The 17,431-nt window shown below is 36.0% G+C and overlaps 1 protein-coding gene across 5 annotated transcripts in view; it reads right to left on the reverse strand.

Annotated features, from left to right (window-relative positions):
- PKP4 (plakophilin 4) overlaps positions 1 to 17,431 on the reverse strand; it is an 82,217-nt gene that overhangs the window by 45,662 nt on the left and 19,124 nt on the right. For 3 of the 5 annotated variants that reach the window (XM_085304318.1, XM_085304316.1, XM_085304317.1), the window contains exons 3-4: positions 12,584 to 12,696; positions 33 to 67 (exon numbers count right to left, since the gene is read on the reverse strand). In XM_085304318.1, coding sequence (XP_085160444.1) covers positions 33 to 67; positions 12,584 to 12,696 — 148 coding nt within the window. Of the gene's footprint in view, positions 1 to 32; positions 68 to 12,583; positions 12,697 to 17,431 lie in introns of those variants that run through there. The other 2 variants (XM_085304319.1, XM_085304320.1) reach the window with 1 other exon arrangement.

Here is a 17,431-nt window from a genome sequence, read left to right on the forward strand (position 1 = left end):
CAAACAAACAAACAAACAAAAAAACCCCATACCTGATGATCTCCACGGAAATGATTTCTCAGTAGAGCTGCAGAAAGAAAAGAAACAAATAAAAAAGAAAGTCAAAAAATGAACCTGAACCAAGTGGCTAGTTTGGATTATTTTTCAAAACAAAGCATAGAAAATTGTATAATAACAGTAGACCAAGTTCTGATACTCCATGTAAATAACACACAGCAGCACCTTACACCCCAAAATTTAACCTTTGGGTATTTAATTTTTTATTTTGTATTGAACACAGGGAATGCTTTGTAATTTACTGTATTGCAAATCATCAAGAGGCATATCCTATCTGCAGTACAACAGGTAAGAGCGTGATTTATGATATGCTCTTTTTATTCGAGGTGTGATGACTCAAGTAAAGCATACAGCAGAACTTCCCAAATGGCCATATGCATATGATCAGCAGGTTCTGTGACTTCGTGAGTTCTGTCGTTCCATTCCAGTGCAAAGTCAGCTGGATTAGTTTAAACCATCTGTAGTAATATACTTTAAATTGGGACTAAAATCAGCCCAGATTTGGCACAACACAGAACCTGCTAAGGCATTTCAGAAAAGGTCATAGCCTCCAGCTGATGGAAGGCAACAAGACCTGTTTCTTAAACTATTGTAATGTTCTCCACAAAAAATGAACCCAGTACACAAGCTGAATAGTCCTGCAGAAAAACAGAAGCATCTAGACATACGTGGAGCTCTGCACTGAAGAAACTATACTACCCTCACCTGGTTATTCCAGAAGTAGACAAACCTCAATTTTTGCATGGCCTTGGGATAAAATCCTTTCAATTTAAGTTAAAGGTATTTTTGACTTTTACTACATCACCCACTGAACGCAACTACTGCATTAACTTCTGAATGTTTTTTCAGCATACTTGGGGATTGTAACTACATGCCAAAGAAAATTTCATGAAACTTCATCAGCTTTTAGCTTACAAGCTGAACTTCATACTTATCTTATTACAACCTTTAAAACTATTTCTGTTCTCAAAATTCAGGAGAAAAATTATACCAAAATTGATATTGAATTCCACAGAATTTGTATAAAAGTGAACAAATTTTAATTATCCAAAACTGAGTTTTGCATGTTAGTCAATCTACATGCATACTTTATTGTGTATGATCTTTACTGAGTAAACTCATCAAGACACAGTGGGTTCTTAATCAATTACTATAAGTGTATTCATTAATACTTTGCTCCACTAAAATGAAGAAATATAAAGGCTATTTGCCAGATATTGTGAATACTGGTCTGAGATWCTTAATGCTACCTGAACATCAAATTATACAAACTATACCTCCTGTTGCTTTCTTTCTCTGACTTTAAAGAAACTCAGTTTTATATAATGTGTTGACACCATTCAGAACTGCTGGCAAAAAAAAGTGTTAAGCATGTAGAAATACTTTATTCTTGCATATATGATTTAAATATATATATGCAAATATTATACATTTTAATATGTATATAATATAAACTTTATATATAATACATACATATATACATGCAAACATAAAAATGTATCTATCAGACATATCTGGATAAATGAATTTTTTTATACATACAGGATTTATGAAAGATAAGAGTTGCCTTGACTACAGGCCAGAAATAGAAAACTACTCTATAAACAATTAAGTCAGTTAAGAAATTGATTTAACTTAATTCCTAATAAATTATTTTTGTGTAAGAAGTCCAGTGTATACCACCTCGTGACTTAATTATCTAGGTTTTTTCACCTCACTTTCTAAAGTTACCAAATTTTTCAGCTTTGATAAGCCTAACTAATGCATTTTATTCCATTCTTGCATTAAAAAACAAAGTAGTCAAATACTACCCTACCACTGAGAAGCTCTGCAGTCACTAATTTAACTTGTCATGCTGTATCTTCCTGATATTAATGTGTAATCTAAACAGTCCATATATGCTGCACAGCACTTCTAAAAATATTTAATTTTAGCATGTCTTTATCCTTAAGAATTAGATTAGTATGGTAGACATGTAGAAATGATACTTTTCTTTCACAATAGTTTGTTATAATGTGTATAGTTTTGAAATAAAGAAGAGATAAAATATTATTACAGTACAATATTTATGTATTAAATCATATGGAAGGAAAGAATAGATAAAACATCAGACATAGAGCCACGTATTTACATGAAAGGAATTTTCTCTTTCCTTCTCAATCTCCTTTGCAAGGTAATAAAGAATAAGGCAAGCAAAACTAGTTCTGCACTAAGTATGCATAAACACAAACCCTGAAACACACTGAGTTTTTTTTAGCTACTAGCATAAATACTCRGTAGCTGAAAGTGTTTTGTGCATGTCAACTTCTCTGAAATAAATCTATTCACTCCCTTTCAGGATCTTTCTGTTGGCTTCCCCCTGCCCCTCACTTCTATTTCCTAAGTATCTGTCAGTTTTCCCCCTTTTTTWTATTTTTTTACCAGCTCTTACAGTTTTATTTCAAAGCTGATGTCTTAGATATATAATTGAACTAGCCACCAGTGTGGAAGAAGAATTTGATAAACTGAAAGATTTTGGTTTAGAATTATTTAGACACAAAACATACTAATATCACTAGTATCAGTTTACCTTCTCCAAGAGACAGGTCTCTCACAAACACTTGTCAGCTTTGCATTTCAAAGTTAGGAAAGGAGGTCAACATTCACAAACCCATTTTGCGGGCGTGCAGTTGGGGTACACAAAATGAAGCAATTTAAAGTCACCGAGCAAGCCTACGGCAGGAGCAGGGACTGCTTCCAGCTCTCCTCYGTCTCAGCCCCGCGGCCACAAAAGCTCATGACACGACCACCCTCCAAAGCCCAGACCAGCTGCTGGTCAAGCTCATAGTCACATCACTGACAGTATCTGTGTACAAGATGGCAAAGCTACTGCAGCAATAGTAAAAAGCTACAGATTTTTTTTTATTTTTGCTAAGATATTTTAAGCAGTATCCTCTTTGAAAAAAATTAGCTATCACAATTATGATGTGCAGCTTCTGAGCTGGAGGAGAGTTACCCTAAACCCTTGTTGCTACATACATCTTTTGCAGATACTGCATGACCTGACAATTTAAGCCTATTGTCTTAGTAAATATTCCAAAAGATGAAATATATTTCTACAATTTAAACAATATTCATGAAAGAAAATTAGCAATTTTCATCTACATTTATATTGACCACTTGCATACACCACTGTTGTCATCAAAAAAAGGGCAACAGTGGAAAAAAAAGAGGTATTATTTTATTTAATATATTTTATATATTAAATATATTAAGTTATTCTAAAATGGTGAAAAGCTATAAAAAGCAAAATATACAAATTTTGTTGAAAATTTATGTACTTCACACATTTTGCTTTAATATTTTTTAGTTTATTATTTGGCTAAGCTTTCTTCATTGGAAGATATCTATTCTATCAGACACCCAGTGGCAAATGGTTTCTTCATGGGGATTCATGCTGTTGCTCCAGCAGCTGTCAGTTAAAATTTGCGAAGTGCCTGTTACAGACTGAATATATTGTTTCCCCTGTCCTTTATCTTTCATTTTAAATACCTCCACCAAGAACAGATTTATGATTTTACGCACTATGAAGGCTTCAATATTTGTGTAATTGCAGAGGGGTTTTTCCAATAAAGTGGCATATATTAAACTCCGTATCATGCAACATCACAAGTAACTGGCAACTATCAAAATCAGTATAATGAGATTTCGTATTTTTTGCTATTTTTTGTTGATAGAAGTGAATGGAGTTTTTCACAAATATTTTAACTAAACTTTAGGACAGCTCTCAGAAAAGCTGAAGACTCAAAATCATCTTCTTGATTTCACTCAGATGCCTACTTCTGTCCCCACTCCGCTAGACACTGCACAAGGTACCACGGCCACTTTATGTCCCACGCGAGACAGACCGGCTCTGCTGCGGAGCTGTGAAAGGGCAAGTGGCCCGACAACTCGTCAGGAGGCGTTTTCAGCTGACAGAAGCAAGTGAGWGTGTCCTGGAGAAGAATTTAGAAATGCGTATGTGGAAAGCTCTGCCCAAACCTGGGCAGACCTRGGGAGACCACCGCTGCAGTTGGAGTCTGCAGACCGAGACGCGACCAAACCTCTGTTGTGTGCGAAGGTCTACGCTGTCCGATCGCTCCTGCAGTTGCCACTGCGATAGCACAACAGTATTGATACAACATCCATCACACTGTCTACCTACTGGTACTGCAATAATAACTAATTTGAAACACAGGTGTCTGTGTATTTCCCTATCTCCAGAAAAAAATAACAGCTCTTTAAGTATTACTACAGCTAAACAGCATGCCATAGTGACCACCACGATTCTTGCTCTCCTTTTGGTGAGTTTCAATGTTCTGAAAATTATCAGAGGCTGGCAAGTTAACACATACTAGCTGATCTGTTGCAATTGTCTGTTAGAGAGTTTAAGCTATYTTGCACATGCCACAGCATGGGAGCGCTCATACGGACAGTTACCATAATTCAGCTGACATGGTAATYTAATACATCTCAATCTCTACTGTGAATTTACATTTCTTGCACGCCAAAAATAATAATACTATTTCATAGCCTGGTCTATTACTATTGGATAATGTAACAAGTATTTATACATGCAGTTGAAGTCAATATTAAGTCATTGCTCTCTTCAAATTTATCAGCACTGTCATTCGACAATTTGTTTTTTTCTATTTGAACATCTGCAACCAAACTGCATAAAAACCAAACCAAACTCTTCAATTCTACTGGCATTCAAAAAACTTTGACTAAAAGCCAATCAGGCCCACAGAAACAGAAAACAAACTAAAACACAGGAACACCAGAGCTATAACAAGAAATTTGGCAAATTTCACTTATTTCAATGTAGACATGCAAAAGAATAAAATTAACACTTTATTTGTAAATTTCTGTGGACATAAGACAGAACAACAGCATATCTTGTAATTTTAAACGAGCAATTGATGCTGCCTGAGTGCCACAGGTGAAGTGTCAAAGCAGAAATACAGTATCCAGCAACCCGAGAGGTTGATGGGGGAGGGGGGAGGGAGGAGTCTTCTTTTCCCCTAAGCAGTTCTTCACTGGAGATTAAAATATTAAAAAAGRTAGTGCTAAAAACTATTTAAAGACACAGAAAAGAATATGGAAAGAACTTAAGGAAGTGATTGATTTACTACTAGTAAAATACRCCATTTCTCCTTTAAAAGCAATTATTGTTCTGGTGCTACCTTTAAAGTGTACAGTATCAATACTGAATATATTGGATATCTGAACTTTCAATTAGTTAACTGAAACTAATTAAAAGTAGAAATATACCACTTAATATTTTATGATAGAAGCAAGCCAAAATATGTTTAGGAAAAGACCAACTTGCCTCTTTAATCTACTAAAATTCTCTGACTGGCTCAAAAGAGAAAAAAGAACAGCAACCCTATTCATTTTTTATTTGCATTTTCAAAGGTTTCTGACAAAGTCTATGACAGAGAGTCACTTAGGTAACTAACTACTCATGTCAAATTAAGAAAAATATTTCTGTAAGATTAGAAAATAGCTAATATAAAAATATACTTTATATTTTTAAAATGACAAAAGATATCTGTAGAATATTCCTGGAACTTGTACTGGAATGAGTTGTTTAACTAACTTTGCATAGAGTACTGAGATCTGTAGATGATACTATTTTATTAATGACTTGATAACAATTAAAGAAGATAGCCGTATAGAAAGTATTATGATAAAAAATATAAGAGGTTACAGGCAAAGAAAGGAATATTAGTAAGAGCTGATACGCCATAAGTTGCATGTTCACTTTAACCACTAATCAAAGTATCTATAAGCATCACTTTTACTGCTATTCTCATTCACAGGACTGCCCCAAAACCTGAAAAAAATCTACAATCCCCTGCAGCAAATAAGAAATTGTATAAACATGGAAGGAAATGTGCCAATGGTAACTTCTGTCTAACATGTAGGTATAATCAAAAGAAGCCAATAAATACTATGTTGTGAAGAGAACATGAAAAAAATATTGAAAATTTGCTGATGTTGTTATGTAAACTAATTGCCCTGTTCTGGTTGTCCTTTCTACCAAGGAAGCAGCAGGAACAGAAGATAAGAAGAAATGAGTTAATTTCCTAAGATAATTCTAAGAGCATATTAAAATATATAGCGTAATCAAATGATATAGAGAGAGGAGGAGACAATCAGTGAGACTGATGGTTTTGGGAACAAAAGAACAAACAAAACACCACAATCCACTGTAAGTTCTGTAACTGAGGTCAAAAGATACGATTACATTTTAAAATGTAGTAAGATAAAATCCAGTTATTTATCTATTATTTTTTATAATACAGAGAATAGAAACTCTTGTTAGATTAAAGAGGTTTTAAAACATACTAAATAAGAACTATAAAGCCTAAAACAATCGTGGCATGGACCAATTTCTAACAAAAGGACATTCATTCACTCTGCAACAGAGATGGTTTCTTCCCCAGCAATGGTTAGTACCAGCCTCTGTCAGGGAACCTGAGGACCAGTTGTTTCATCTAACATAGCAAATAGTTCCTAGCTAGCTACTAATAATCTAATTATTATTCCCTCTAAATTTCCTGGATAAATAGAATATTTATTTAAGTGCCAAAAAGTGTTCTTCCAATAGCTCTACAATGTTCAGCTAGGACATCCTGATTTAAAATTATTCATATTTTACTAAACACTATGAGACACATTTTATCTCTGCTTTTATTGTGCATTTAGCCTTGCAACAAAGATGATTAATTATATCTTTTCATATTTACATTTTATATTTATTGCAGCTGTTTGTTTTTTTTTTTCCAAAATATCAGTATGAATATTAGCTTAATAAACATTTAAATTACTGTGATTTTTTCCCCACTTCAAAAAGCACATACTGCTTACAAGGTTAGTTTTTATGGACATTATAATCAGCCATGAAAATTTGGTGACATCATATATTACAATATATGCAAGAAATTTCAAAAATGTTATTTGAAATATTGGAAATATTTGYTATTATATGAACAAAATTAACCAGTTTCTGTAAGAGTAATTTAGCCAGAGCGGCTCCCTGGGAACACCCCTCAGGAAGGAGGGTGCTGCTGCCTGCGGTGGAACGCCTGCAGCGGGGGGCTGCCGCAGAGCCTGGAGACGTCTCAGACGTTACAGCCCCGCAAATGGAGCAGAAGTCACCCAGGTTAACCCAATGGTGTGCTTTATCTCAAGCAAAACCATTTACTCTATCTATGCTCTTTATAAACATTCTGCTGTTACATAAGCAATGTGTATGTAAGCATAAAATGCAAAACATACTAAATTCCACAGAAAATTATCAATGCTCAATTAGTAATATTTTACTGAATCTCTCTAGATTATTTTTCTTTACTGCAGAAACTGCACCTAATCTTCTTACATCCCAGATGAAGCTGGCTTGTGGCAGAAATTTTATGATCAGAATGACAATCAGAAGTAACTAAAAATGGCCTTTCAAAGACTTCTTTAAATGAACTGCTCCAAATGGAATGATGCCTCTAAGGATCTCCATCTTGTCCAGTCAGTACTTGAAATGTTAAAATATTTTTTGACTGTTTACTACACTGCCAAAAGGACCTGCATTCTTTAAAAGATAAAAGTCTACTGTGCTACTTACGTCATTTTGCTTTCCTTTGTTAGAATCTCTGTGACAAGCATCTGAAGGGAGTATTTTACAACTTAATTAATAAATATGAACCTTTTGGTTCCCAACAATCTTCAGTTTTGACAACTTAGATACAATAACTTGTGAAAACAGTAAGAAGGGTTCACTGTGTGAAGGTCAAACAACCAACTCCCACTTGCGAGGGTGAGGCACTCTTTAACAAAATGAGAGTACGACTGCTGAACCTCGATACCTATAGACACTCGTCTGCACCAGCAAGTGCTGCAACGTGCCTGCCAGTCTGGAACCAAATCTGAATCAGTCACGTTACTGATTTCAAGTCGACTGCAATGTGGAGTGGGAGGCTGCTTGCTTCTTTCTAGGGAAACACGTGCATGCTATAAGATGAAACAAGAAGTCAACAGATATAACTGGAACCTCACACTGCTCTTTCTAGCCATCTACAAACTTGTAGCGTATAATACACGTGAAATGTTTAATTATGTATAACACTGACATTATCCTGAGTCATTTCAGTCTCTTAAGAGGTTTGAAAGTGTATGGGATGTCATTAAAGATCTTAGAAGGGCTAAGGGGATTATCCATTTATGAAAGAACTATGAGAGGAAATAATTTTAACAGGCAAGTAACCTACTGATAAACTAAATAAAGACACACTGGAATTCTGAGTTACCTCTGACCTACTGCTTCTTTCTCCACTCACTATATTATAATGCCTTAGGATCTGAAGATCTGCTTATTGTACTCATCCATCACACTCGTCTTAAAGCAGCAAAACAGTCAGCTATTCCTGCATGTTCTCGCATTTACAACTTGGCTGAAAAACAGGTGGGCAACAGAATAACAAACCTAAACCAAAAGTATGTTCTTCGATGGCCAGTTCTTGTCCTACTGCATCAGGAAGACTTTTCACTATATGGAAGACCATGCAGAAATATTGCAGAAAGGTTGCCCAAAAAGGTTGCGCAGTCTCCTTCTCTGGAGATATTCAAGGGCTGCCTGGATGCAACCCTGCCTAACATGCTCTAGGTGACCCTGCTGAGCATGGGGGCTGGACTAGATGATCTCCAGAGGTCCCTGCYAACCTTACTGATCCTATGATTCTATTTATTAGCAGGTAAAGTGATTAATTCTAACTAGTTCTGCTTTGAAATAAATCATTTTGAATTTGTTAAACATAAGGAAATGTCAAGTGGTTTATAGGCTACTAACTATAAAAGAATGCTTTTGAGGTATTTATTTCACRTAACAGAAATGCTAAAGACCTGGTTTAGGTCAGTCAAGCAAAGCACTGTGCTAATTAATTTTTCTAGGCTTAGAAAAATTTTTATTATTGTCACAAGACAAAATAATCGAAGGAGTGTTGCTTTCCAAATATTGACGGACAGTCAACCAAGCCACTCTTTTATATGGCCAGCTCAAATTTCCATAAAACTATCACTATCATTAAAGTCCAGTTGTAGTCACTATGCATGGTAGACTAGAACAGGAATGTTTTCCTCCCATGGATGCTTACTGCTAACTAGYAAATCCACCCTGTTTAAAACAAAAAGAGCGCACACATTTCCTGAGAACTCCAGCAGTTAACAGAACAATCTGTGCCTCTGAAACAAGAGTCCTCCTTGGGATGCTTCGTGGATGATGGTCTGATCACCTGTGGCCTTCCTCCAGACAGATCTACCCAGGCGCATACCCRTGGACTATCACATTTGTCCTGCCTGTACTCCACACTGTTGACGTTTGGCTCAGTGCCACCAAGACCCATGGAGAAGCTAAATGTACTAGGTTGATCTAAGCTGTTGATGTTGTATTTCCCCATTCTCCCATCAGCTGTGCCCACCACTTCCCGTTAACTGGCACTTGCTCACATGGGCAATGAGCTGGCTCAGAGAAATGATTTGGCTGAAACATAGACTGGGAATTTTATTATTATTATTTTACATTTTGGCTCAAACAGCTCTCTAACCCAGCCTAAAGCCAAAGCCATGCCAACTGAGACAGGCTCATGCTGCCCCAGAGGTACCTGTGACTCTGGGTCAGCACCCGTGTGTATGAGCAGCACTACCTCCAAGTCAACATTTGCTTGCAGAGATCTGGTTTATGAGCAGGTAAATTAGAAGCGTTACCACACCACTGAGGTCAACAAAAGCTTCAGCTGGACCTCCAAAAGTCTTATGCTCTCAAATGTTTTTAACTGTGTTAAGGGGAGAGATAGCGTACTTAAAGCCCTGCCATTTAACCTGCAAGCATGAGGAGGTTAAAGCGCTATCTTTTGTATCAAAGCATTGCTGATCTCCTCAGGAACAGAAATTCTGTACAAAGGGTAAAAATAAAAAGGCTTATGCCTCCTATACTTCAATTTCACTTGTTTTCCTTTCTTTTATTCTTTCTTTCTTTTTTCTTTCCTCTAAGACCCTCTCAGGGCAGACTGATGTAGTAGCTGGCTAGGAAAAATAGATCATCTTGCTTCCTGAATGCACAGTGCCTCGGTGTTTCTTTGCGTAGGCTGTTAGCTTTCTCCAGTCAATCCTCAAGACAGCATTCAGTTTCCAACCTTCTCTATGCCTCAGGTGCCCCCTTACTTAATTTTTTGTCAGCCTTACCAAAACATTTGCATCACCGAGTTTGGGAGAAGAAATTTTTATGGCTGTAAATTTTGCTGTTGTATTTGTGTCCACTCTGACACTCCTCATTTAAGCTGTTGTTTTTACCTTACTTGATTCTCCCTTAGATCCAGCTCCATGGAAAGCAATGGTGAAGAAATGGAAGTATCTCATATTCAAATACAGATTTTTTCAGCTTCTCATACGTCTCTTAGAAAGTATATGCACATTAAAGGATAATCAGTCAAAGAATTAACCAAAGACACACATCTCTCAGAGCATATTGTCCAGATCTGAGTTTTAACCCAGCTGCCCTCTGTAGTTGTAACACAGCACATTATCATTGGCACAGGACTACATCTAGCTGGGATAAAAAAGTTCAGAAAATATGAATAGGGTTGCAGAATATAGCAGAATTAAGAATATGATTAGATCTTATTTTAAGTCTATGAAGTACTTTATCAGTAACTATGGAAAACTTATGGCCCCTGAAAACACGTGCTTGAAGAGTCTATTTAGACTCACAAATTTACACATGCTAACATAGGTAACAAAATAACTTCATTCAGGTATTAATGTTTTCTTCCCCTAGAGTTTCATTACCTCTTTTACACAAGTAAGAGTCATTTAGCTGTAAGAAAGCCACCAAAAGCAGAAATTACTCTATATTTACAAATGCTGTAAATTATGTTTTCCACCTTGGTAAATGACAGTATTTGATACAACTATACTATCTCTAATGTATTGTATAGACTGATAATTGCATATTATTTCAAAAACTGCACTGACTATTAGATTGTTTAGGGGATAAGATAACTCTGGTCTTCTCTGTATGTGAAATTTGCAGGATTGGGATGTAGAAAATTTGTTTTTCTTTTATACTGCTCAGGCAAATTAATTGAAATTGGATATTAAGGACTGAGAGCTACTTGGAGACATAAATAATAACAACTGAAGCTTGTATCTTATACTTTTATCAGGTCTTAACTTTTTTTTAGGTTTTAAAGCAACATTGGAACAACAGCTATGGAATATTTTGGTCCAGAGGGAAGACAGAAGGGGCAAAATGGAAGGTAGAGGCAGGCAGGAGGGTATAAAAGTCATTTTTATCAAATAATATTCTTGAGTATTTCAAAATTTCTCAGGTAGAAGAGTTCTCATGCCAATAACAATATTGTCAAATGACAACTCAGATCAAGTAGTTTGAAGTTTTAAAAAATCTGTTAGCTGGTACACCAGATTTTTTTCTTTAATAATTGTCTCCTTTTTCTTAAGTTTTTGCAGGAACAGCTTTCCATTTAATTTGCAGAAATATTTGTTATTRCCACAATTCAAAAAGATACCTAAATGTATTGCTAAAAGAACAGAGACAAACACTATTTATGAAAATAATTTTTAGAAAATATTATATATAAATATATGTAAAAATATAAAGGTGTATATATATTTGTGTATGTACGGGGTTTGTCATAACCTAAAATGCAGGTACAATTGTTTCATAAGAGAAGATATTACATTATTATCAAGATTTTCAGATTCAAGAGCTACCAGTCATTTAATATCTTTCAGACAAATAACCACTCGAACACATTTAGAGTTAAAAAGTCTGCTAAGGAAATAACAGTAATAATAACAATAACAAAAAAAGCCAGTATACTACCTGCAGTTAAAAATTAATAAAATATGTTGCTATAGTTATTGTTGCTGCATGCTAAATATATTAGATATGTTCTGCAATTTTTAAAATATGCTAACAACATGCATATAACAAGATATTCCCTGAAACAAATTTAACAACAGAAAGTACTTTGAAAGTGTCAGATAATTAATCTAGATAATACAGAAAAAACAATATTGTAAAGCTTACTTCATTTAAATAGTACTGTTACTTTGATACAAATATTTATAAACTTACCACATTTTTATTGGGCTGAATCTTAAAAACAAACCTTAGCAAACTTAAAGCAAAATTAAAGCTTTACATACACACTACTGAAAATGCAATCAATAATTAGAGAGGCCTTTTTAACACTCTCATAACTCTTTACAGCAAATCTACTTCTTTTTATACTTCAGATACTAATGAAAGGTGAACAGCTATCAGTATGAACGTGTATATATATGTGCGTTCATATGTATGTGTATATGCATGTATGTCTTTGTGTGTATATATATATATATGTACATATACATATATATGAAAGACATAAGCACCACTAAAAAGCCCTTTAATTTATGGGACATATGAAAGTAAAGTCATTAGGACTTGTACCTTGTGCTGGCGATACTTGGTGATTCTGCTCCAAGCCTACATCTTTCTAGCTGATTAGCCACAATTTGCCTTTCCACTTCCAGTTCTCTGGTAAGTCTTTGAAATTGGAGCTCCTGAAATTTCAAAATAAAAAGAAAAGCATTCTTGATGTTAAAATATGGGCGCGGATTAAGTCTGCAGCAATCAGTTTCTTGTTTTGAATCTTCCTTAGTGGAATAAATTATTAGAAGATTAAAGTGGGGATTTAATGGTTCTTTAAATCAATGCTTCATGCAAATACTACCTTATCATCTGTTAAAAAAGGAAAACAGTGTTCATGCATCTGTGTTTTTTATTCRTCCTGCAATTTAAGTATTTGGTATTTAAGTATTGTTGCCACAGCCTAATAAATCGGAGTCTATGAAGTCATTCCTCATTATCATCTGTAACAGAGGTGTACTGAAAAATATTATATTCTATGCTTTCCAGTTGCAAAACTTCAAATCCTAAACTACACTATGTTGTGACTTGTGTATTTAAAATTTTAAAATTTATTATTTCAAAATGGCTGAGGGCAGAGACATGCTCTTTCAACCTTTCTGATTTCAGTTTTTRTTTTATTTTTTGGTCAAAGGTATTAACCCTTCTTCTCTTATAACTATTGGCTTTTAGAAAATAAAGCTCAGAATAAAACATAGGAAATACAAGTGGCTACCCAGAATATTTGTTATTAAAATCTATAAAGAATTTCTATAAACAGAATATTTTAAAATCTGTACTATGTTACAAAGGGATAAGAGAGACCTTTTACTTTATAGCTAGCTTTTATTAACGATAAAAAAGGATTCTATCAGAGCAATGATATTATTTTTCAAATTGGTGTTCCGCATCCACTGAATGTTAAATAAACTGTTTAATACTATTTACAAACAGATACATTATACAATTTAAGAATTTGATAAATATTAGACCAAGTATTATATCAAAGTCCTATATAGCACAGAAGTATCTGTTTAATTTTAAAGAGTAAATTACTAATAAGCTTTATTTTCTGAATGTATATCATGTGACTGTATTAAATAGTAGTTACATGCCTTGCCATGTTACAGAAGTCACTTCAGTCATGGATTATAGTTAACATGCACTATTTTTTACAACTTACGTTAAACAGAAGGGAAACTTAAATACTTTATTTTCATAAATGGACCCCAGAAGAACTCTCTGCTTCTTGCAGTTTAAACACCTTTTCAGTAGAAGAAAGAGCGCTTCACCAACACTCCCTGTGCCTGCAGGCACCTCTCGCACCTCTAACAGCTCTAGCTCTGGGGGCTTCACTGCAATGCAAGAAAGACATCGCAGTACCAGGCTAATAAGAGGCCACTCCGAAAACAAGAATTATCTTGCAGCAGAGAGAGAAAATTTTCTCTCCTAACTTTTCCAATGAGACTGTCTCTAAGCAGTTCCCTATAAAGCCTAGGTAGCACTGATTTCATGAGCAAATGCTTCATTAGAAAGCCAGTTGAGGACTGAGCCAAATGGCAGATGCAACACTGATTTACTGAAACTGCTCTGATGAAGAGAAAAGCAACTTCTGAAGGTCTAATTCAAGCTCCATACATCAAACTGGTCTGGTAAAGACATGCCATAGAAGCTACAGTCCCTCTCAGAAGATATAAATAATTGCAAGTACTTTCAGACATTTCTCAGAGCTCGCTAACYGAATTGAATAAATATATTCTAATCTTCTAAATACTGCCTGAAAAAAAACATTTTGTATCCAGAATGTGGAACTAAAATGAGGGAGGGCAGTGAATGTTGCCTTCCTTGACTTCAGCAAAGCTTTTGACACTGTCTCCCATTACACCCTCGCAGACAAGCTCAGGAAGCGCAGGCTAGGTGAGAGGACAGTGAGGTGGATTAAGAACTGGTTGAAAGACAGAGCTCAGAGAGTTGTGATCAGCAGCACAGAGTCTGGTTGGAGGCTTGCAGCTAGCAGGGTCCYCCAGGGATTACTACTGGGTACAGTCTTGTTCAACTTCTTCATCAGGGACCTGGACAAAGGGACAGAGCACACCTTCAGCAAAATCACTGATGATACAAAACTGAGGAGTGGCTGACAAGCAAGAGGGCTGCACTGCCATTTTGAGGGACCTTGACAGGGCAGAGAGGAACCTCATGAAGTTCAACAAGGTCAAGTATAGGGTCCTGCACCTAGGGAGGAATAATTCTATGCACTAGTACAGACTGGGGACTGACCTGCTGGAAAGCAGCTCTGCAGASAAGGACCTGGGAGTCCTGGTGGACAACACATTGACCACGAGCCAGCAAYGTGCCCTTGTGGTCAAGGAGGCCAATGGTCTCCTGGGGTGCATCAGGAAGAGTGTTGCCAGCAGGTCGAGGGAGGTGATCCTGCCCCTCTCCTCAGCCCTGGGGAGGTCTCATYTGGGAGTACTGCGTCCAGTTGTGGGCTCCCCAGATGGAGCGATGGGATTGGAGCATCTGCCCTGTGAGGAGCAGCTGTGACAGCTGGGCCYGTTCAGCCTGRAGGAAAGACGACTGAGGGGGGAATCTTAGCAACGTGTACAACTGTCTGARGGGAGGGTGTCAAGGGGATGGTGCTAGACTGTTCAGTGGCGCCTAGCAATAAGAAGCAACAGGCGCAAACTGAAACACRGGAAGTTCGACCTGAACATGAGGGAAAAAWTCTTTATTGTGAGGGTAACAGAGCACCGGAGCAGGCTTCCCAGAGAGGCGGTGGAGTCTCCTTCTCCGGAGATGCTCAAAACCCAGCTGGACATTATCCTATGCAATGTGCTCTAGGTGGCCCTGCTTGAGCAGGGAGGCTGGACTAGATTATTTCTACAGGTCCCTTCCAACTTCACCTGTTCTGAGAACTTAACACTACTGCCATAAAATACAGACATCAATAGAACACGATTCAGTATTTTTCTGCTTTTGTTCTGGTAATAACAGTTCAACAGCATGGACTATTTAGTAGYACTATTAAAAATATTCAGTGTCAGGTCTAACAACTTCATAGACTTGACTTCATCCCCCCCCTCCTTTTTTTTTTAAATAAGGCAAATTGCAAGGAAAGATTATTTGGAAACCACTGGGTTTCATCTTTAACAAATCAAATATCCAGATATCAACAGAGTAATACTTGGGAGTTTAAGAGTTCATAATAATATTTTAGACTAGAACACAAAACACTGACAAGAACTTCAGAGAGCAAGTAGAAAGAGCAGTCATTAAATGCAATATATTTCTTTAATGATAGCACAGATAGTTAAGTTTTAAATTAATAAGAACTTATCAAATCCAATTTTTGGTCCTCTRTATCAAGCAAAATTTTAAGATGTTTCATTTGTCAGGGTAGTCTTAGGATGGCTTACTGATTGTTTTGGGCTCAGGTAATCAAAGAACCCTAGAAATAGAGAGCCATCTGGAATCTGCAAGTCCAAGTATGATATTTTTCCTTAAGGAATAAAGTATTTTTTATTTTGAAAGAGTTGCATGCTTATAGTAAAAGCCCTTTTCTCTCCCCACAAAGTAAATGCACAGACCACAGATCAGTCAGGAGAGTGATATGGTCCTCAACTCCCTCCTGGCAGCCCAGATCTTTGGCTGATGGAGCAACTGAACTGCTTATTTACAGTATAGCCTTTGAGAGAAAGTAAGTTCTTTTATTAGGTTGGCATATACTAGCAAGCTTCAATATAAGAAAAGCTCTGCAAAGTCAGACATGAAAAAGCATTTTAGGACATATTTAGTCCTAAATGTGCACTTTATTAAAAGCCTCTTCTAAATRGAATTCTAAAGCTAAATCCTTTTAATCCTGAGACCCAATGCTCCTGTATTGTCTTGTGAATATCAAAACCTTTGGACCATAAAATTTAGAGGCCTATATATGGACTAGAAAGTATGGATACAGTAAGAAGGTTTGCACAACACATAACTGGATCCAACAGCAAAGATTCAACCTCTGAAATTTGAYGGCAAGTCTTAATGGGATACAACTTCACGTTATATCAAGAGGTACATACGCATCCTGTCACTATTTAAGACAGTTTGTACTTTGAAAATAAAATAGTTAAAATGCATGTTAAGCAAAGAAAAGTAAAAATAAAGTTTATTTTCCATTTACAAATCTGAATATAGACRAAGTRCTCATCTAAAAGTTGGTTCACCAGCCATGCTAGCAGGAAATACCATGATTTTCAAAAAAATATTCATGTACTAAAGCTCCTTAAGTTTTGAAACAAGTGGTGGCAAGAGGGGGCTTTTTCCAAGTAAAATATTATATATTATAGAGCATGTTATTTTAAAAATTATTAACAGTATTACACTCCTTACCTACAGTGAAAAATATATAACATTTACCCTATGGTTAAGGCTCTTTCCTGTTCCCTGCTTTTAAATCAATATTTAAATAGCAATATCATTTATAGCACTGTCATTTGTACAAACTATGAATTTGAACACAAGACTCAAGTTGCGTATTTGTTATTCCAACTATTACTGATCTTTTTTCAAATGAATAAAATTAAGCAGGTACCAGCTATTATTTGCTTCCATTCAACTGACCTCTATTAATTTGCCTTCCATTACAGGTAGAGGCATTAGTAAAAGAAAAAATGTTTTCAAGAATAATGTTATTACATGCTACAAACACACATTTATTTGAGCTCTCTCTCACACCCCTGTGCCATCTCCTRCAGTCTTTAAACCAGGTCATGGGCATTCCTGCAGCAGGGGAGAATGTTATCATTGGGCAACTTTTTGTTGTTTTGTGTTCTGGAAGAAACTGAGTTATCAAACCCTACAGGCAGTTTGAAATATTCTAGAAATCCTTTTTAAAGAAGGTGA

This window comes from Rhea americana, unplaced genomic scaffold, assembly GCF_003343005.1.
Source record: "Rhea americana isolate MKP2758 unplaced genomic scaffold, rheAme1 scaffold_206, whole genome shotgun sequence".
In the NCBI taxonomy this organism is placed as follows: domain Eukaryota; kingdom Metazoa; phylum Chordata; class Aves; order Rheiformes; family Rheidae; genus Rhea; species Rhea americana.